Source organism: Dipodomys ordii, unplaced genomic scaffold (assembly GCF_000151885.1).
Source record: "Dipodomys ordii isolate 6190 unplaced genomic scaffold, Dord_2.0 Scaffold33, whole genome shotgun sequence".
In the NCBI taxonomy this organism is placed as follows: domain Eukaryota; kingdom Metazoa; phylum Chordata; class Mammalia; order Rodentia; family Heteromyidae; genus Dipodomys; species Dipodomys ordii.
Window position 1 is genome coordinate 5,194,524 of NW_012267249.1, and position 21,701 is coordinate 5,216,224.

The following is a 21,701-nucleotide window of genomic DNA, read 5'->3' on the forward strand; positions in this document are numbered from 1 at the left end:
TGTCTGTCTGTGTCTGTCTGTGTCTGCCTGCGTGTCTGTGTGTGTGTGTCTGCGTGTCTGTGTGTCTGCGTGCACGCTCCCTCCCTCCCCCAGTCCTAGGACTTCAACTCAGGGCCTGAGTGCTGCGCCTTAGCTTTTTCACTTAAGGATGGTACTCTACCACTGGAGCTTCAGCCACACCTCTAGTTCTAGCTTTTTGCTGCTTTATTGGCGATATGGACTAAAATACCAGGCTAGCTTCCAACTAGGATCTCAAGGTCTCAGTTTCCTGAGTAGCTAGGATCATACGCATGAGCTACCAGCACCTGATTCCTGTTTTGTTTGTTTGTTTTGTTTTTATTGCTGCTGTATAGCAAGCTACCCCCAAATCAGAGTCTTGAAATGACACAAATTTATTACATTACATTTCAGAAGTCTACAGTGGGTCTTGTTAGAATGAAGGTGTGGACAGGGTTGTATACTTTCCTGTGGGCCCTATGAGCAAAAACATTTGCTTGCCCCCTCCAACTCCTGTCAGCTCTTCTCAATTTCTTAGTCTGTGGCTCTCATCCATCTTCATAGGTCCTGACATTTACCCAAGTCTTTCTCTTGTCATGTCAGGACAGCCTTTTCTCCATCCCTCTTCTGTTATTTAGTACTGTGACGATTACATTGGGCTCACCAGATAATCCCAGATAATCCCTCTATTTTAAGGTCATCTGATTAACAGCCTAGATTCTCCTATGTCATATTAACATAATGTACTCACAAGGATTAGGATGTGGACATCTTTTAGGGACTGTCATATCTTAATATCTCCCTTTCCCAAGCTACTTTTCCTTTTTTGGCTGTGAAACCATACTCATAGAGCTTCTATCATTTAGAAGCCACTTCTTTCCCAAACTCTGGTTTAATTCCTTCACTCACTCTTCTAGAAAATGGGCTCCTTAGCACCTCTCTGGAGGAAATTTTCTCAGAAACAAACACTTCCCAGTTGCCAAATGCTTGGCCACTTTTCTGCTCAGCTCTTCCTGTGTCCTTTGCTGCTGTGAATATCCCTGTCCTTGACACTGTCCTCCACTTGGCTTTCTTGAATTTCCCTTACTTGTGCACTTTCAAGTCTCCTTTCTTTTCTTTGTCCTCTGTCCCTAGAAAGCCTAGTCTCCAGTCAGTTTATCTTCCATCATTATTCCCAAAATTTTAATTCTGTAGTTTGACTATTTCTTTTTCTTTCTTTCTTTCTTTCTTTCTTTCTTTTTTTTTTTTGGCTGTTTCTGGGACGTGAACTCTAGGCCTGTACACTATTCCTGAGCTTCTTCCTCTCAAGGGTAGCACTCTACCTACCACTTGAGCCACAGCTCCACTTCCAGCTTTTTCTTTGATTAAATGGGAATAACAACCTCATGAACTTTCTGCCCAGGCTGACTTTGAACCATGATCCTTAGAATTCAGCCTTCTGAGTAGTTAGGATTACAGGAATGAGCATCTAACAGCTTTTTCTTTTGAGACAGGCTCTCTATTTTGTCAGGCTAGCCTCTTATTTTTGTTGTTGTTGTTTTTAACTTAGCACTTCATATTTGTTTGACTAGCTTGCTTGGTTGATACCTTATGACTTGAGCCTTGACTCCAGTCTAGGGTCCCTTAACTCATGAACTCTTGATCCCCTTGACTCAGCCTCTCTTGAATAGCTGGGACTACCAATGTGTACCACCTTGCCCAGCCACTACATGAATTCTGAACAAGATGCTCAAGATTTCAAATCTGGCTAGGTGTGGTGGCTCATGCCTATAATCCTAGCTACTCAGGAGGCTTAGATCTGAGGATTGCCATTCAAAGCCAGTCCAGGCAGGAAAGACCCTGAGACTCCTATCTCCAATAAATCACCAGAAAACCGGAAGTGATGCTGTGGCTCAAGTGGTAGAGCACTTGCCTTGAGCTGAAGAGCTGAGGGATAGTGCCCAGGCCAGAGTTGAAGCCCCACGACCGCCAAAAAAAAAAAAAAAAGATTCTCAAATCTAAATCTCTTGCTCCAAAGAACCATTTGGAAAGTAAAATCTAATTCATTTGGAAAAATAGAAATCAAAAGCAAAGCTGTTGTGGTAGAATGGAGATAGAGCTCTGAGCTCTTCATCCTTACTTCAGTGGAGGTTTTTGTGGGTCTTACTGAATATTTTTTTTGTTCCTGTTTCTTGCTTTGTTTGTTTGTTTTTGTGGTGTTGAGGATTGAATGAACCTGGAGCCTTCCACATCCTAGGCAAGTACTTTGCCTCTAAGCTACACCCATGCCCACCAACAGGCATTTTGAAAATCACTGCTTCAGACAAATCCAAACAGTGAGTTGAGTGCAGGGAGGCTGTGATTTGTAGTCTTCCTGGACCACAGCAGTAACAAGTCCCAGCCTCTTCACCTTACTCCTGTACACCACTACACAACACCTGTATGAGCCAAGATTGCATCCTGTCACAGCCCACTGCTTCACATTTACTTTCCTAGACAGGTCTTGGCACTGTGGTGCTCAGTGGACATTTGTTGATGAATGGGCACATAAACTCTGAATCCTGTTGGTAATACTTATGTTTTAGAGGGACAGGCTCTATTTTTCTTGAACATGGTCTGCACAGAATTTGTTTTGTCTTAGGATCCCAAGTCCAGTTCTCTAGTGGCTCCTCATGTTTGTGGACTCAGGGCACCTTTGCAGAGGTGGCCGTGAAGTGCCACCACTTCTCGGCAGCACCCTGCGACATTTGTTTTTGTCATTGCAAAGTGGCTTTTTTGCAGGCCTCATTTCCTTGCTTAATGGCTTTTGCCAGCCTCGCATCTCCTAATGTCAGTATAACTAAGTTTTAAGTAAGTTGATTAAAAAGAAACTCCTGCATAGCATTACTGAATGAATCCTAGGCATCCAATTCCTCATTATGTTTGCTCTGGTTTATGTGAAGGTGGTATGAGACCACCTTTCCTTCACAGCTAGGCCAGAAGTTTAGACGCCTTGTCCTGGTCAGTGTTGGGGAAACATCAGCTGAGGAATTAGCAATGTCCACAAGAGCTCAGGTCTCTCCATAGAGTGCTTTCCTTGTACTGGCTCAGGTGACCTGTATCCCTTTGGATTCCTCTAGGCTTTCAATCTGGACTGCCCTGCTGCCTGGCACATTATATAAGTTGCTCCTGACCTCTAGGTCCAAGGAAAGGGGCACCTGGACTTTTCTAAGCTCACAAAGTTGCCTCATGGCAATGCGTTTAAGGGGTAGGGCATCTGGCTCTCCTTTAGAGTGGGATTAGATTTGCTTTTGGTATGTTTGTTTCAGGCTGCTCCAGGAAGGCCAGAAACCACACGTAATGCATAGATTTTACCCTAAAATTCTAAAATAAGGGCTGGAAATGTTGCTTAGTGGTAGAGTGCTTGCCTAGCATGTATGAAGCCCTGGATTTGATTCCTCAGTACCACATAAACAGAAAAAGCGTGAAGTGGCACTGTGGCTCAGGTGGTACAGTGCTAGCCTTGAACACAGAGAGGCTCAGAGACAGAACCCCTGCCCTGAATTCAAGCCCAGGACTGGTACCCAAATAAAAAAATCTAAAACAAGCCAGATGATTAAGTTTATTTTTGTTTGTTATTTTCCATGTCCTTTGCTTCTTCCCTCTCTCCCTGTCACCTGGAGTGGCCTCAAAGTCAAGATCTTCCCCATCTGGACAAAGTATAGAGCGCCTTCTCAGCACGAAGGCCTTGAGTTCAGTCCCAGTAGTAAAATTCAGTCACTCAAGCAAGCTAGACAGACGCCTCACTTGTAATCCTAGCAATTAATTGATATAAAAATAAAATAGATCCCTTAGCTCAGTCTCCCGAGTGCTAGAATTATAAGCTACAACCATGCCTGGCCTCCTACGTTGAAAGAAGGCCAGTTTGACTTCCTTTACTTTTCTCAGGTTGCTGATCGGTACATGTTTTCTCTGGAGGAGACTAAGAAGTCCAAGGGTCGCCGCCAGCCCTTAAGCAAGCTCCCACGCCATCACCCACTTGTGTTGCAGGAGTGTGTCAGTGATGATGGTAAGCCTGGCCCCCCCTGCTCAGTAGGAGGAATGCAGCCCACTGCACTGCGGCTTGCTCTGACCGGACATCTGAAGACTGGGGGGAATGGTGGGTCTGGGGCTGAGCTGCTCTCTCAGATAATTCTGTACAGAGGATAGCTTTTACTTTTTTTTTTTTAATCTAATTTGCTAATTAGATTTCATTATCAGCTGGAGATGGTATGTACCTTATACGGGATAATTGCATGCAGGTTCTTTCCTTTCTTCTCCTAGGAGGTACAAGGCTGAGTTTTCAGGATAGCAAATTCTGTCAATGATGCCAAGCCCTGTGCTGGATGTGTGGATACAAAGCTAACTAAGATATGTCCGTGCCCTCAAGACGCTCACAGGGTAGTGGGGCAAACTGACAGGTAAACAGATCTACAGAAAGGATGCCTATCCAGGAAGAGGGGACAGCATGAGCCACCATGGAGAAAAGAATAAGAGCATATATGCAGAGGAAGGGTTATTAGATCAGTGTAGCTGAAGATATAGGCATGGGTAGAGAGTGAGTGATAGGATAGGAGGACAAAGGCTAGGTCAAGGACAGTGTTGTTTCTCATAGGCATTCAGGAGCCATTGAAATGTTTGAGCCAGAAGAATGACAGGATCAGATTACCATTATAAAGACTGTTCCTAGAAGCCAGGCGCCAGTGGCTCACGGCTGTAATATAGCTACTCAGGAGGCTGAGATGTAAGGATCCTGGTTCAAAGCCAGCCTGGGCAGGAAAGTCCGTGAGACCCTTATCTCCAGTAAACCACTAGAAAACCGGAAGTGGCGCAGTGGCTCAAGTGGTAGAGCGCTTGCCTTGAGCTGAAGAGCGCAGGGACAGCGCCCAGGCCCAGAGTTCAAGCCCCACGACAAAAGAAAAAAAAAAAGACTGTTCCTTGCTTGGTGCTGGTGGCTCATGCTTATAATCATAGCTAGTCAGGAGGCTGAGATCTGAGAATCACAGTTAAAACTTAGCCCTGGATGACAAATCTGAGACTTTTATCTTCAATTAAACAGCAAAAAGCTGGAAGTGAGGTATTAGTTCAGGTAGTAGAGTGCCAGCTTTGGGGGGAGAAAGATAAGCAAAAGTGCAAAGCTCTTGAGTTCAAACCTCAGTACCAGCACAAGAAAAAAGAAAAGAAAGATTGCTCCTAGTGATTGTGGCTTGAGGATGGCTTTGAGAGGCCCAGGTGGGCTTTTGGAATGGTGCTTGATTAGTGGTAGGAGGGCTGGGAGAAGGGAAGGTAGTGAAGACACTGTTGGCTGGATTTAGTGACTGGCTCTGCAGCTGAGAATATTCTGTGAGGGAGAAAGGGGAGTTGATGAGCTCCCTCCCTCCTTGGTTTGTACCTTTGGTTGGCTTTTGGAAGCCTGAGTTCAGTTTGTCTGTGGAGGATGAGACTTGAGGGAAGTGCAGAGTTATAGCTTATCTTTATTTTAGAATAAGGGAAGTCACTTGTGAACAAGGCAGAAATGGAGATGGCTACGCAGGAGTTGGGCAGAGGAAGGAGGGGATTCTGAAGGAGAGAGACATGAGCAAGGAAGGTCAGGAAGTGTGGCACTGACACTTAGGGGGGAGTGTAGATTCTGGGATCCAGAAAGATGAGCCTTGGCTCAGATGTTAGTGACCAGACCCCACTCTCACAAGAACAGAGACATTTGCATTCTTCACTAGTGCTGGTCTGTTCCCTATCCTGTTTATTCTTTCCTTATCTGATGTCAGAGCTCCATCTCTGCAGGTTTCTGTAGTAGAAACAGAACTACCATGAGAACTGGGTAGGGAAGCAGACATGGAGGTCCTAAAGTCAGTGAGAGTGTCCAGACCAGGTCCTAGGAGTCATGAGTCTGTATTCTAGCCCACCCAGGAGTTTCAGCCTAATTCCATGATTTCTCCCTCAAATCTGTTACATGAAAGAAAGTAACATAGATTGTAGAAAACTGGAAAAGCAGAACAGGTTATTAAAGGAAAAGATTGGCCGTATACCTACCCCTTAAAAATGAACACTGAACATTTTATGCAATCTTTCCTTCCTTTCTTCCTTCCTTCCTTCTTCCTTTCTTCCTTTCTTTCTTTGTCAGTCATGGGCCTGAACTCTGGGCCTGGGCACTGTCCCTTAGTTCTTCAGCTCAAGGCTAGTGCTCTACCACTTGAGCTACAGTGCCATTTCTGGTTTTCTGGTGGTTTATTGGAGATAAGAGTCTCACTGACTTTCCTGCCCGGGCTGGCTTTGAACTGTGATCCTCAGATCTCAGCATCCTGGGTAGCTAGGATTATAGGCGTGAGCCACCGCCACCCAGCCCTCTTTAGTGTAAGATAACACTTCCCATTTCCCCCTCCCCTCTCCCTTTCCCACGTCCCAGGCTGCCCTTGAATTCACCACCTATCTGTCTCAGCCTACTGAGTGCTAGAATTGCAGGTGAGTGCCATCCATTGGGTCTGGCTTCCCCCACTTCTTTGGTTGTTCTACCACTTGAGCCACAGTGCTACTTCCAGTTTTTGAGTGGTTAATTGGAGATAAGAGTCTCACAGGGGGGCTGGAAAGGTAGCCCAGTGATAGAGTGCTTGCCTTGCATGCATGAGGCCCTCAGCTCGATTCCTCAGCACCACATAAGCAGAAAAAGCCAGAAGTAGCGCTGTGGCTCAAGTAGTAGAGCGCTAGCCTTGAGCTGAAGAGCTGAGGGACAGCATCCAGACCCAGAGTTCAGGCCCCACAACCAGCAAAAAAAAAAAAAAAGCCTCACAGAGACATTTCTGCCCTGGCTGGCTTTGAACCATGACATTCAAATCTCAGCCTCCTGAGTAGCTAGGATTACAGTCATGAGCCACCAGTACCTGGCTCTACCACTTCTTTTCTTTTGTCGGTCGTGGGGCTTGAACTCTGGGCCTGGGCGCTGTCCCTCAGCTCTTCAGCACAAGGTGAGCACTCTACCACTTGAGCCACAGCGCCACTTCCTCTACCACTTGTTAAAAACACATTTTTTTTTTTTTCATTTGAGGCATAACATTTTTAGTGAAATGCACACATCTTGACTCTAAGGCTCTGTGAAGCTTTACATATGTAAACTGTTAAAATTTCAGTTCCTGTAATTTTTACTTAACAATCTGAACATTTCCCCTCGTCTTTCAGTATTCACATATGGAATGGTTTGGGCCACTTTTGACTTTGCAAGTGGAACAGATGTCAGTGTGCTAAATTTTTAGTTGTCATTGTGAGCCTGTCTCTCTGTTTCTTCTACCCTATCTTGCTCCCTCTTGTTTGGGCCAGGCCTTGTGACTGAACCTGAACAATGGGGCTTTTAGGGGCTGGTTTTAGTTGTCTGCACTGGCCTCCTTACGCTACAGTGGCCTTCCCTGAAGCTGCACACAAAAGCTGCCAGGTCCCTTTAGAGTCAATATGACTGAGGAGGCGAAGTAGAAAGCCATTTATCTGGGTTGGCCCTGCAGTCATCGGACGTGAACAAATGGGTACCTAGTGCAAGAGTCCTGGGCTGCTTTGGTGGGATGTCAGGGGCCCTTTGGGAAGTACTTTTGTCCAAGGAGCCAGCTCACCGGAGAAGTTGTAGCTGGGGGTTGTTCGTGTCTGCACAGTGTTGCGTGAAGATTCCCTCAGATGCCTTGTGGGGCAGGGCCAGTCTGCTGTCAGTCTCCACATACGTGGGCTCGGTTTGACTACACTTGGCAAGGAAGACTGTGGCAGATGTAGCTTCTCTTCCCCTTGTATCACAACAGCAGTCTATTTTGGTATCTCCGTCTGGATGTATCCCTCCCTCCCTTGTTCTAGGTCTTTGGAACTATTATGGGTCTCCCGTAACCCTCGATCTTCTGTGCACTGGATGGGCTGTGCACCTTTATCTCTTTTGTCTTGTTTTGTGAGCAATCTTCTGATTTCCATTCTGTAGTGAGATCCATTCTTCTGGGCAGATGGACCAGGAGGGGAGTTGCCCTGTGCAGAGTGGCAAGGACTGATGAGTTGTGAGTCCAGATAACTAGAGAATATAAGAGAGGCCAGGATTTGTGTTGACCAGGGCACTGCGAAGGGCAAACAAGTTGGTAGTTTAAGCTTTGCAGACTTATTTGTCTCTAGGATCCTCATGGACTTTTCTCTATTTCCCCTGGGGGTAGTGGACAGAACTGCTATTACATGTCTACAGACATGACATTACATTTTTAATATAAATTTTTATTATTATAAAGGTAATGTACAGAGGGGTTATAGTTACATAAGTCAGGTAATGAGTACATTTTTTTTGTTGTTGTTTTTTTGTTTTGTTTTGTTTTTTGGGTCCGGTTCTGGGGCCTGAACTCTGGGCCTGGGCACTGTCCCTCAGCTCTTCAGCTCAAGGCTAGCGCTCTACCACTTGAACAACAGCGCTACTTCTGGCTTTTTTTTTTCTGTTTATGTGGTACTGAGGAATCGAACCCAGGGCCTCATGCATGCAAGGCAAGCGCTCTATCACTGAGCCACCCAGCCCCAATGAGTACATTTTTTGGACAATGTTACCCCCTTCCCTCGCTTTCTTAATTTTCCTCTTCCATACCCACCTACACATTGTATGGTTGATTCTCCACATGCTGTCTAGTGAGCACCCCTGCTGCACTTGTTCACACTTTGTCCCTCCATGTTTATGCCCCACCCTCTTATCTTTCCAAAGACAAGACAAAAGGAAAACAAAAAAGACAACAAAGAAAAAACCTCATTTCCATTTCCTGGAGTTCATCTCAGTAAATATTTTATGATCAGAGGCACATAGGCATTATGCCTTTGTGCTCCTCCCCTAAGAGTATCCTCTTTTGGTCTCACCGTGTGTGAATGCCTGTATAATTTATCATGCATGAAATTACATTTTATGACTAGGAAGAGGATTCATCTTGAACACATGACTCTGCCCTTCTCTGAGGCAGAGCCAGCAGGAATTGAGGAGCTCTACCCAAAGCAGTCATCTGGCCCCTGGACTTTCTAGAAGGACCTAGAAAGTCTTGTCCAAGGACCATGATATAACAACCTGAATCTTTGCCAATTCCCTATTAATTTCTTTTCCTTTTCTCTCCAGCTCAGCTAAAGGGGAAACTTTAAGAGGGGACGGACTTACTTAACATGTTGGCATTCTGGAGGCAGCAAATCACAGTTTCTGGCATGACAGTGTTTAGCTGTTCTGCCCTTGGAGAGAGCAAAGGGTTGAATATGACAGCTGTTAAGTGGAGCAAAGTGGGCCGAGCTCTTGAGCAAGAGGAAGAGTAGAGATCACAAGACAATCTGACTGGATGAAGGTAAAGGCAGGGCTCCCCATACCTTCAATATAGGCATCGAAGGAGTCTGTTGGCAATAACTGCTGTGCTTGGCCCTTATCACCCTTAGGAATCTTGAGTCCAAAGTTGAAACCAGCAATCCTGGCATAGCCTGCCATGTGCCTGGCTGGGGCTAACACCTACTCTGTTACCTCTTCTAGAGACCTCTGAACAGCTGACCCCTGAAGAGGAAGCTGATGAGACAGAGGCCTGGGCCAAGCCCCTAAGTCAGCTGTGGCAGAACCGACCTCCAAACTTTGAAGCTGAGAAGGAATTCAACGAGTTCATGGCCCAGCAGGCTCCACACTGTGCCGTCTGCATGATCTTCCAAACTTACCATCAGGTTGGCTGTACCTTCTACTTGGTGTCCTCATGTAGAATCAGCAGTCAGAGGAAGCTAGATTTATTTGTTTGCTCATAGCTTGCCCCTGATTTCTCTTGAGGGAGTCTTCTTTTCCCTGGTATCTCTGTCCTCTCTGGACCTTGGCTATCCTTTGACAGGCCATCACCTTAGGTTTTTACTTGAACGAGTTTGGAGCCAGTGTAGCTCAGGCTCCCCTTGCACGGCATTGAGCTCATCAGACATTGCTGTTTGCAGAGCACTTTACTTTTCAGTTATCATCCTCGTCCAGCTGTCTGTCCACGATGTTGCTGGTTGTCTGCAGTCCTGGCCAGTCAGAGAATAAGACTGGAATTTCCTTACCACAGTAGTCTTGACCTTCAAGGGATCAGGTCCTCTTGTGTTGTCACCCTCTTTACTTTCTCCCATTGTTGTGAGGAACTAGAGCAGGGTAGAAGCGAGGGGTGTGATAGTAGAAGAGTAGCAAGCATGAATGCTGGGCTCAGCTCTGCCCTTTTCTATATATATGCCAGAACATTGACGGCTGCACCAGCACAGATCCCTTTGGGTCCAGCTCTCTAGGAGGCCAAGAAGGCATTCACAAAGCAGTAGGTGCCAGGTGATAAACGCAGGCTCAGCCAGGACCTGCACAAGGTGGCAGGCAGCTAAGCAGCCCTGTGGTAGCATGGAGGGGCTCCAGCAGAAAGATGGAACTGTAGACCAACTGTAGACAATTTTACTTTCCATGGACAGAAAACATAGCCAAAGGACTGTGTGTTCCATTGCTTCTAAGGGAAGCAACTGGCTTGGTTCTTTTGTTTTTTTGTTTTTTTTTGGGGGTCCGGTCATGGGCCTGAACTCTGGGCCTGGGCGCTGTCCCTCAGCTCTTCAGCTCCAGGCTAGCACTCTACCACTTGAGTCACAGCACCACTTCCAGCTTTTTTCTTTTTGCTTATGTGGTGCTGAGGAATCGAACCCAGGGCATCAGGCATGCAAGGCAAGTGCTCTACCACTGAGCCACCTTCCCAGCCCCATGGCCTGGTTCTTTTCATCAGCAGCTCTACTAAGTCAGCACCAGAGTTTCATCAATGGCATAGGCCCAGAGGTTGATGTGTTTCTGGGCTCTGTTCTTGGAATAAGGATAATGGTGCCATCCAGCGGCAGAGCCAGCAGATATTTGCGGGCAGTGTCGCTTTGCCAAAGGAAGTGTATGTGGACATAATGTTCTTCCATCAAGGGGCCCTGGGCCAGGAAGCACAGGTGGGGCTCTAGCCATGTGATAGAGCTACAGCTCAGGTGACCTGCTGACATGAACTGGCAGAAGCAATCAGTGCTGGTCCGTTAGGGGCATCTGCTCCCGGTGCTATCTCTGAATGGGGCCACTGTGTGATACAGCACCAGGGGGAACCCTCAGTAGCAGCCTTGCTGCTAACATCTCAGTGCATTTTATTGTCACTTGGTTTGAGAAGATTGAAATCCCAGTTGCCTCTTACCTCTCTCCCTCTTCTCAGTTGTCCCCTAGAGGCCTTTGTTTGATGCTGCAGTGAGAAATTGAATTTGAGTCATTAGAGGTAACTTCAATTAGTAGCTCTGGGATAATGGCTGGGCACCCGGGAGCTATAGTCGTAGTCACATGAGTGAGAGAGCCAGCTTTCTGCTGATGGAGCAGGTGGAGAGCTGAGAGCAGGGATGTGTGTTCACTGTGCTGTGTGTTCTTCTCTCCCCTCAGGTCGAGTTTGGAGGCCTGAGCCAGAACTGTGGAAACGCTTCCACATCCGCTGCCCAAACACAAAGGACCAAGCCATTGATTCCAGAAATGTGCTTCACCACAACCGGCTGCAGCACAGACATCAACCTTTCTACTCCTTACCTGGAGGAAGATGGCACCAGCATGCTTGTCTCCTGCAAGAAGTGCAGTGTCCGGGTCCACGCCAGTGAGTTTCTCTCACTCTTCTCTCCTGTACCTGGAGCATGAACCTGCTCATAGGAGGTGTTTACTATCTGCTGGCCTCCTTCCTCCCCCAATACAAAGGCTGCTTACGTGGTATTAGAGTGTTGTTGCTGACTGATAGCTTTCCTGTGATGCTAAACATCGCTACTTGAGCCAGTTAACTCTGCTGTCCTCTTAGTTGTTGCTACTAGGCATTTGTACCTGTGAATCCACAATTTTGGGCTTTGAGTCCTGCTGACAATGATCTAGGATTCTGGGGTTTCTATAAGATTTGATATTTTGGGGAGGTGGTTTATAGAAAATAATTGCAGCCGGGCGCCAGTAGCTCATATCTGTAATCCTAGCTACTCTGGAGGCTAAGATCTGAGGATCTCAGTTCAAAGCCAGCTCTGGCAGGAAAGTCCATGAGACTTTTATTTCCAATTAACCATCAGAAAATTGGAAGTGGAGTTGTGGCTCAAAGTGGTAGAGCTAGCCTCCAGCCAAAAGAGCTCAGGGAGAGCGCCCAGGCCCTGAGTCCAAGCCCCATCACCAACAGCAACAACAACAACAAAAATTACAAATCCATTTGGACTCTAGCCTTCAGGTTTAATTTGTTCTATTTGGTGTTCTTATCAGGTTGCTATGGGGTTCCCCCTACAAAGGCTTCTGAAGAGTGGATGTGTTCCCGGTGTTCAGCCAATGCCCTGGAAGAAGTGAGTACTTCCACACTCTTCCTATCTTACTTATGGGACAAGTTCAGGGCCAGCCTTTTTCTTTTTTTGGGTCCGGTCATGGGGCCTGAACTCTGGGCCTGGCGCTGTCCCTCAGCTCTTCAGCTCAAGGCTAGCGCTCTACCACTTGAGCCAGAGCACCACTTCTGGCTTCTTTCTTTTTGCTTATGTGGTGCTGAGGAATCGAAACCAGGGCCTCGAGCATGCAAGGCAAGCCCTCTACCACTGAGCCACCTTCCCAGCCCCAGGGCCAGCCTTTTTCATGCTGGACTTACTTCCTCAGCAGTTTGCTAGGATCTAGTACTCCATGATGTCAGAGTGCATTGTGGGAATAAGCCCTGTAACCTTAGATGTATGCTAACCACTTGCAGCAGGGCATGAAGTGATCTAGAAGCTGGGTTCTAATTTCCATTCACTGTCCTCTTCCTCCTATTCTTCCTCATTTCCTCTTCCTCTCCTCCATTCTTCCTCTTCTTGCTCCTCCTTGACAGAACCAAGTGGAGGTCCTCCTGTTAACAATCGCCAAACTCCCTTGTTCACTGTTCTCCTCACCCTTGCCCCTGGCATCACCGGTGCAGGGAGCAGTTAGCCCTGCAGCCTCCAGCTCATAGAGCCATTCCCAGGGCTTTACTCACAGTTGTTAGGAACAGTGTTAAGTCAAGTGATGCTTGATGCACTTTGTTCCTGAATGGCTTCTCTGTCTCTTGCCTCTTACACACTACTGCCTGGGTTGAGGTTAGGGTTGCCCACAGGAAGTCATGAGGAGAGCAGATGGGATATTAATGACATGGTGGTAACCCCTTTCCTCCACTCTCTTCTGGGCAGGACTGCTGTTTATGCTCATTACGAGGAGGGGCCCTGCAGAGAGCAAATGATGACAGGTAAGTTTTCTGAGCAGTCTGATATCCAGGCTCAGTTCTGAAGTAGCATGCAGCGGTTCCTGGGGTTGTGGGTGCTTCAGAGTGACTGAAGAGTTGAGCAACGCAAGATGTGGAGACTTTTTTTTTGGTGCTGGTCCTGGGGCTTGAATTCAGGGCCTGGGCACTGTCCCTGAGCTTCTTTGGCTCAAGGCTAGCACTCTACCACATGAGCCATAGTGCCACTTCCAGCCTTTTCTGAATAGTTTATTGGAAATAAGCATTTCCTGGACTTTCCTGCCTGACCTGGCTTCAAATTATGATCAGATCTCAGCCTCCTGAGTAACTAGGATTGGAAACATGAGCCACTAGCACCCTGTTGGAGACTCATTTTTAGCAGTGGGTTGCCTAGGGAGACAAATCCTAGGCTCATTTGAGACAGACATGTGAGTAACATTCTCCTTTTGAGGGGCTCAGAATGGACTCAGGAGAGAATGAAAACCCTATAAAGTGGTGCCATATAGTAGTGAGGACATTGACCCTGTCAGGGCTGGGAACAATGTGCACAAGGGGCCACTGCTAAGGGCTAGGAAGTAACCCTGCCCTGGTCCAGTCCTGCTATTTGGAGAGGGTACAGGTCCTCAAAGGGAGCACTGGGATATTGAAGAGAGCTCAGTCAAGCCACCCACTCTTCCCCAAGTGCGTCAGGCAGCTCCTTTTCTTAGAAGCACATTCTACCATCTTAGTTTTTCTCATCTTTGTGTATGTCGGTTTCCCAAAATGTCCAGAACTTGGCTTAATCTTCTCTTAGTGTCCACTGGGGAGAGAACGAAGAACTTGGTTGAGACTTTAAAGATAAAGGGAACAAGCCAGGTGCCAGCGGCTCATGCCTGTAATCCTAGCTACTCAGGAGGCTAAGATCTCAGAATCACGATACAAAACCAGCCTGGGCAGGAAACTCCATGAGACTCTTATCTCCAATTAACCACCAGAAAACCGGAAGTGGTACTGTGGCTCCAGTGGTAGAGTGCTAACCTTGAGCTGAAGAGCTGAAGGACAGCGCCCAGGCCCAGAGTTCAAGCCCCACAACCAACCAAAAAAAGAAAAAGATAAAGGGAGGTCATTCCAGCCCAGAGAAGAGGTTGTGGGAGAGCCTAGCAAATGATTATTGGCAGATTGAGGAGTGGTGTGTGTGTGTGTGTAGTAAGTTAGGCTGTTTTAGGAAGTACTCAGGTCCTCAGTGGCTTCATTGAGTAAGGAAGGAATCACCATCTGAAGGCCTACATTAGAAATGACAGCCACAGGACCATGAACCCTGGGGTCACCCGGGCCTTTCCCTTTTGGCAGGTGGGTCCACGTTTCATGTGCCGTGGCAATTCTGGAAGCAAGGTTTGTCAACATTGCTGAAAGAAGTCCTGTGGATGTGAGCAAAATCCCCCTACCTCGCTTCAAGCTGGTAAGGAAGAAATGGGCGTGTAGACAGTACATCATTACATTACTGGCGAGTCTGGGCAGAGGACAGCAGTGTATTTCTGCCTGGCCCAGTGTGGCTACCCTTATGTCTTGCTTCTGTCAATGATACCTACTCACGGTAAAAGTACCGGTGGTTAGAGGAGAGATTGGAATATGTTACGGGCACACCCCGTGTTTTGAGTGGAGGGTGGCTCTGGATTGCTTATATCTGTGCTTTGGGATGGGGAGCAAAGCAAGAGGCTCATCTGTCAGTTCCTGGAATCATTGGCTCTCTTCCCCCATATACAGAAATGTGTCTTCTGTAAGAAGCGAAGGAAAAGAAATGCTGGCTGCTGTGTACAATGCTCTCACGGCCGCTGTCCAACCGCTTTCCACGTGAGCTGTGCTCAGGCGGCTGGAGTGATGATGCAGCCTGACGACTGGCCTTTTGTGGTCTTCATTACCTGCTTTCGGCACAAGATTCCCAATTTGGAGGTGAGGGGCGGGGGCACTTCAGTCCTATGCAAAGGCTTCAAGATTATTTTCTCTATGCCTTGCATTTATTGTGTCAGCATCCATTACCTCAATTTGATGCTTGATGGAGGATGCCTGCCAGTGAATAAGCATTGGAGAAATAGCCCCTCTCCATGTCTGTTCCCTACCCAGAGTTGGTAATTCAGGGCCACCAAACTGCTTTGATCCATTGCTTTGGAGAAACCCCTTGAGGGTCCCAAGGTCATTAATCTAGGCGTCCTTTTTCTTCTGTAAATGTTGAGAACTGATAACCCTAGCTAGTTGGTATTAACTGCCGTACAACAAGGAGTTTTGCACTTCTTTAGGCGGTGAAGTACATAGGACATATGGAACATTAACTAGAGGAGCAAGCAATGAGATGGACCTTCAGCAATCAGGAAGAATCAGGACTGGGAGAGTTCAGGGGTTTAAAAACAGGAGCAAGTCTTGGAAGAATAGTCATGCGAGGCCTGAGACTGTAGCTCTACAGTAGAGCAATTGCCTAGCTTGTACAAGGCCCTGGGTTAAATCCTCTGCACAAAGAGAAACGGACAGAGGCAGAGAGGGGAGGAATGAATGAGGAAAAGAAAAAGGGAAGAAGAGAAGAGAGAGACAAGAGATCTTCAAGATCAATGGTGGGTTGTATGGCGATGTCACTTGAAAAATGAGTAGTGCCCCTGGACTGCCATACATGTCTCACAGCTCTTCCATTGAATGAGGAGAACTTTTTAAATAATGTTTTGATTTGGAGCTTTTTCTTGGCAGTCCTGGGGTTTAAACTCAGGACCATGAATTTGCTGATGCATTCTTTTGTTTTTTTTGGTCCGGTCATGGGGCCTGAACTCTGGGCCTGGGCGCTGTCCCTAAACTCTTCAGCTCAAGGCTAGCATTCTACTACTTGAGCCACAGCGCCACTTCCCACTTTTTCTGCTTATGTGGTGCTGAGGAATCGAACCCAGGGCCTCATGCATGCAAGGCAAGCACTTTACCACTGAGCCACCATCCCAACTCCTGCCGAGGCATTCTTCAAAGATTTATTAAGCATGTACTAAACACCAGGTACAACTTGAGCTAGAAATCCTATTTTTTTGACAGTTACTCAGGTGGTTGGTTGAGAAGAGGATTCAATAATCAAAATGTGAGGCAGAAAACCCAGTTAGCTTGGGTGAAAGTGAAGTCAGAAATGGAAACATGCAAACAGAATCTGAGGTCCTGTCCAACCCTGAGAGCCCATAACCCTGGGATCCCACACCAGGTAGAGTTGACAGGGCTTGTTTTACCCTGGAAATAGAGAAGAGGGATTGTAAATAGAAGGTGACTCCCTTGAGAGATGGGAAACAGCAGGTAGCTGGAGATAGCTATGAGGGTGAGGATCTGGTTATTTTTTATTTGTATTTTTTTTGGTCCGGTCATGGGGCCTGAACTCTGGGCCTGGGCACTTTCCCTCAGCTCTTCAGCTTAAAGCTAGCACTCTACCACTTGAGCCACAGCACCACTTCCGGCTTTTTCTGCTTATGTGGTGCTGAGGAATCGAACCCACGGCCTCAAGCATGCAAGGCAAGCACTCTACCACTGAGCCACCTTCCCAGCCCTATTACCAGCTTTAGTAGGATAGTTAAATCAATTTCCCACTGGAAATTGGGTTCTGGAGAGTCACCCACTTTCCTCTAAGCCCCAGGATGAAAAAAGTGAAAGCAACCAGTGGGAGGATAATAACACTCACGGGCTAGTCTAAAGAAGGCGGATCTAGTGTGGCCTCATTGAGTTATCCCAAAGGACAAAGCCTGGGACAGTGAGCTCAGAACCCAGTTCCCTGTTGGGAATGACAGCTATCAGCAAGTTACGGTCTGATGGAGGAGAGGATCCTGTGGTCTTTCAGCAGTGTGATCACTGTGGTGATCAGATGAACACAGGAGACAGCCAGTCCACAGAAGGAGCTAGTCTGTCTGATTTGGGCTAGTTGGTTCACTGGATCCTCGTTTTCATTAAGTATTTTGCTGAGTAAGAGAAGTGGTCAGTGGTATGGGTGGATCTTAGGTAAATGGTAAAATGAGGCTGGGGAGGAGTAAAAGCCTGAGAAACATCAAGTCTAGCAGGGAAGGCTCAGGTTGGTCTTGGAACAGAGCATGGATTTGAGCTGATTAGCAGTACTCCATGTGTTGTGAGGAAACTGAGGTAGTGTTGAGGGTTTTGTTTGCTTGTTTGTGCCAGTACTGGAGCTTGAACTCATAGCCTCATTCCCTTCCTTGGCATTTTTACTCACAGCTGATGCGTTCCCAATTGAGCCATACCTTCAGTTTCACATTTGTGCTGATTAATTGGAGATTTGCCCAGGGTTGGCTTTGAACCATGATTTTCAGACCTCAGCTTCCTAGGTAGTTAGGACTACTGATACCAGCTTTGAGTAATTCTTTTATGAATTCATTCTTCAGCCAAGTGCGAGCCCAAGGCCCCTAAGTTCAAGCCTTAGTATAGGCACAAAACAAACAAAAACAAAAGAAATTCATTCTGAAGGTATTTATTAAGCATGTGGTGCAGTTGAAAGATACATCGGAAACTAGTTAACGCACAGTATGTCAGATGGTGAAAAGTACAGTGGGTAAAAATAAAGCAGGCTAAAGGGAATGGGAGGAATAAAGAATGGCACCAGTGAGTAGGCACTGGGATATAAGACAGCCAGTGGGCTGATAAATGGGGAAAGGCCCATCAGGTATAGAGAACAGCAGTGCAAAGGCCCTGGGGTAAGAACATGGGTGGTACATATGTCCAGAGAACAGCAAGAGCACTGGTTTATCTGGAATAGAGTGTTGAGGAAGATTTGAGGGCATGGTTAGACATGAGCCTAATACTTGCTTGGTGATCGCATTTGTATCAAGGATGAATTCAGAATGAGAAGGGTGCAGCTGAGGGCACTTGAGATGGCAGGTCCTGATATGAGGATAGTTAATTGTTCCAAGTTGCTGACATCTGGGAAACATGTCAGTGCCTGAGGGTAGAGCTAGTTTGTAGGTCAGGGTTGGGCATTGACTGGTCGTGGGTTGACTCTACTCAGAGACTCTGTACACCCAAGATCTGTGTATGGGGAGGCACTGTCAGGCTGGTTGCAGAGAAATCACCAAGGTATGTTTAGTACTGGATAAGGACCAGCTATGGGCTAGGAGATAAGGAGGAGCCAAATTTAAGGAGAATAATGCCCTAGCTGGGTATCTAAAAAGGCCTGTATTTGTTTGTTTGTTTGGTCCTGGTGCTTGAACTCTGGCCTAGGCACTGTCCCTGAGCTCTTTTGCTTAAGGCTAGTGTTCTACCACTTTGAACCACAACTCCACTTTTAGTGTTTTGAGTAGTTTATTGGGGTTATTGGACTATCCCGACTGTGCTGGCATTGAAGTGCAGTCCTCAGATCTCAGCCTCCCGAGTAGCTATTTTATATAGGTGTGAGCCACCAATGCCCAGCTGAAAGGACTGTTTTAGTTCCACTCTCTTGTCGCTTATATTTTTCCATTCCTGCATTTAACCTTTCTCATGGGAGTGAGATTGAGTTAATTTTGGTGGGCAGGCCTGTCCACTCCATGAATATTAACCCAAACCTCTGTTTTTCCAGCGTGCCAAGGGGGCCTTGCAGAGCATCACTGCAGGCCAGAAGGTCATCAGCAAGCATAAGAACGGGCGCTTCTACCAGTGTGAAGTGGTCACACTCACCACCGAGACCTTCTATGAAGTCAACTTTGATGATGGCTCCTTCAGCGACAATCTTTATCCTGAGGACATAGTGGTAATGTCTACAAGCAGTTTCTTGGGCAGTTTGAGACTGGGGTATTTCCATGCTTGGTTGGCAGACTGGATATGGGTCTGCCTTGCCTTCTCTAGCCAGGGCTTGTGGTTTATTTTAATCATCAGTCAGTCTCCAAACAAAATGACTTATTTTGATCTTTCTTGCAAGGAATATTATGTGCTACTAGGGTACTCTGCTTTCTCTAGGAGCTTCTGGGAATTAACGTTTCCTGCAGTTTTTGAAACATGCAATATATTTTGATCTATACCATCCCTGAAAGTATCTAGTACAGAAGAAAATGTCCAAATCTTGAAATCAAAGCAGTATGTCAATGCCAGCTTCATTGTTTCAAAGTTGTGCAACTGGGAGAATTCACCCACTCCTCTAAGATGGGTGCCATCTTAGGAGATGTGTGCAGTCTACCTTGGCTCTTCACAGTTGAGGATACAATTTTCCTGTAGACACCATGGCCTGCTAATGTTATCAATACCCTGAGTCAGAGGCCCTACCTGGCTCTGATCTTGAGTTTCCTGGCTCAGTGTTAGACTTAGTTTGAGTTTCCCCTGCCCCTATCCTGCCTTTTTATGGACTAGATACTAACTAGACTAGCACCAAGGTAGAGGAATAAAGGTTTTTTTTCCTTTAACAAATTGGGTATTTCCACTGTTTATACACTTCATTAACAATTGTTCACAGCATGAGTACAAAGGTCATTGTAAAGGTGATAGTACTCACAGCGATAGTATAGTGATGATTTATTATGCCCTGATATATGCCAGCCACTGTGCTTAGTGCTCTCATACCTATATGAGAGACTCGGAGAAATAGATGGTGGCCTTTCTAATCAGGACTCTTTCTAAATTACTAAGGAACTCAAAGAGCTTATAGATATGTTTTTTGTTTTTGTTTTTTGGTGCTGAGGACCAAACACAGGGCCTTACATTTGCCAGGCAAGTACTTTTTTACTGTTCTAAGTCCTCAATACCAAGCTTGTTTTTTTTTGTGTGTGTGTGTGTGTGATGTGTTTTGCCTATCAATATTTAGCATATAAAGCTAAGATTAATTTTTTTGCTTTTTTTCTTTTCTTAGCCTTTTTTTTTTCTCTTGAGAGAAAATCTACTTATCCCAGGCTGGCTTTGAACTCAACAATCCTCCTGTCTTAGCCTTTCAAGTGCTGGGATTACATTTAAATACTACTGCTCACCCAGGCGCCGGTGGCTCACGTCTCTATTCCTAGCTACTCAGGAGGCTGAGATCTGAGGATCACAGTTCAAAGCCAGCCTGGGCAAGAAAGTCCATGAGACTCTTATCTCCAATAAACCACTAGAAAACTGGAAGTGGCGCTGTAGCTCAAGCAGTATAGCACTTACCTTGAGCTGAAGGGCTGAGTGACAGCGCCCAAGCCCAGAGTTCAAGCCTCACAACCGACCCCAAAAAAAAAAAAGTACTACTCTCAGCCCTTAATATCTGTTTTTTTTGGGGGGGTCCGGTCATGGGGCCTGAACTCTGGGCCTGGGTGCTGTCCCTCAGCTCTTCAGCTCAAGGCTAGCGCTCTACCACTTGAGCCACAGCGCCATTTCCGGCTTTTTTCTTTTTGCTTATGTGGTGCTGAGAATCGAACCCAGGGCCTCAGGCATGCAAGGCAAGCGCTCTACCACTGAGCCACCTTCCCAGCCCCATGCAATCTTTTCATTAAGGTACAATGAGAAGGTTTCACTTCTCACAGATGTATCATTAGAAAGAAGAAGAGTTTTTGTTGTTGTTGTTTTTGCTGGTTCTGGGCCTTGAACTCAAGGCCTGGGTGCTGTTCCTAAATTCCTTTTCCTCAAGCTAGCACTTTACTACTTGAGCTACAGCACCACTTTTGGCTTTTTTTTGTGATTAATTGGAGATAAGAATCTCATGGATTTTCTTGCCCAGTCTGGCTTTGAACCAGGATCCTCAGAGTGCAGCCTCCTGAGTAGATAGGATTACAGGCATGAGTCACCAGCAACCAGTTGGGAAGAACTTTTTATTTTACTTATACATTTTAATTTATTTTATTTATGTGTTAACTGAGAAATCAAAGCCTGGGCTCATGAATGCTAGACAAGCACTCTATCACTAAGCCACATCCCTAGCCCTGGGAAGAACTTTTTAAAAGCCCTTTAGGTATTTGTAATGATTGTTTTTTTAATAACCCACCAAAACTCAACAAGAACAGGTGCTTTTTTGGTTGGTTGGTTGGTTGGTGTGTGTGTGTGTGTGTGTGTGTGTGTGTGCGTGTGCGTGTGCGTGTGCGTGCGTGCGTGCGTGCGTGTGTGTGTGTGTATGCATGCATGCATGCGCTGGTTCTGGGATTTGAACTCAGCCTTCTCATTTGGCTTTTTGACTTATAGCTCTTCCACTTGAGCCATGCCTCCAGGCCTGGCTTTTTCACTAGTTAATTGGAGATTAGTGCCTCCTGGACTTTTCTGCTCAGACTAACTTTGAACCTTGATCCTCAGATTTCAGCCTCCTGAGTAGCTAGGATTAAAGGTATGAACTACTAGCACTTGGCTCTAAGTGGCTTTTCCCATTCCTGATTTTAAAACACTGTATTTTGGTCATTTAGAAAACACCAGTACACTGGGCTATATTCATCTTCTAAATGTTACATTTTATTATAAATACCAAAAATAAATCACATATTGTCACTAATTCGAAAACTTTAAATTCTAAATTTTGGAAAGCTTCATAGTATTTATATTGATGATGATACTTTTCTGAAATTCTAATTTATGCTTGCAAGTTTAAATTTT

The 21,701-nt window shown here is 46.2% G+C and overlaps 1 protein-coding gene across 1 annotated transcript in view; it reads left to right on the forward strand.

Moving 5' to 3' along the window:
* The window catches only part of Kdm4a (lysine (K)-specific demethylase 4A), a 47,489-nt gene that overhangs the window by 22,321 nt on the left and 3,467 nt on the right, over positions 1 to 21,701 (forward strand). The window contains exons 10-17 of the mRNA XM_013016978.1: positions 3,904 to 4,024; positions 9,485 to 9,666; positions 11,393 to 11,597; positions 12,233 to 12,309; positions 13,153 to 13,208; positions 14,532 to 14,640; positions 14,946 to 15,131; positions 18,751 to 18,921. Of these exons, the coding sequence (XP_012872432.1) occupies positions 3,904 to 4,024; positions 9,485 to 9,666; positions 11,393 to 11,597; positions 12,233 to 12,309; positions 13,153 to 13,208; positions 14,532 to 14,640; positions 14,946 to 15,131; positions 18,751 to 18,921 (1,107 nt within the window). The remainder of the gene's footprint in view (positions 1 to 3,903; positions 4,025 to 9,484; positions 9,667 to 11,392; positions 11,598 to 12,232; positions 12,310 to 13,152; positions 13,209 to 14,531; positions 14,641 to 14,945; positions 15,132 to 18,750; positions 18,922 to 21,701) is intronic.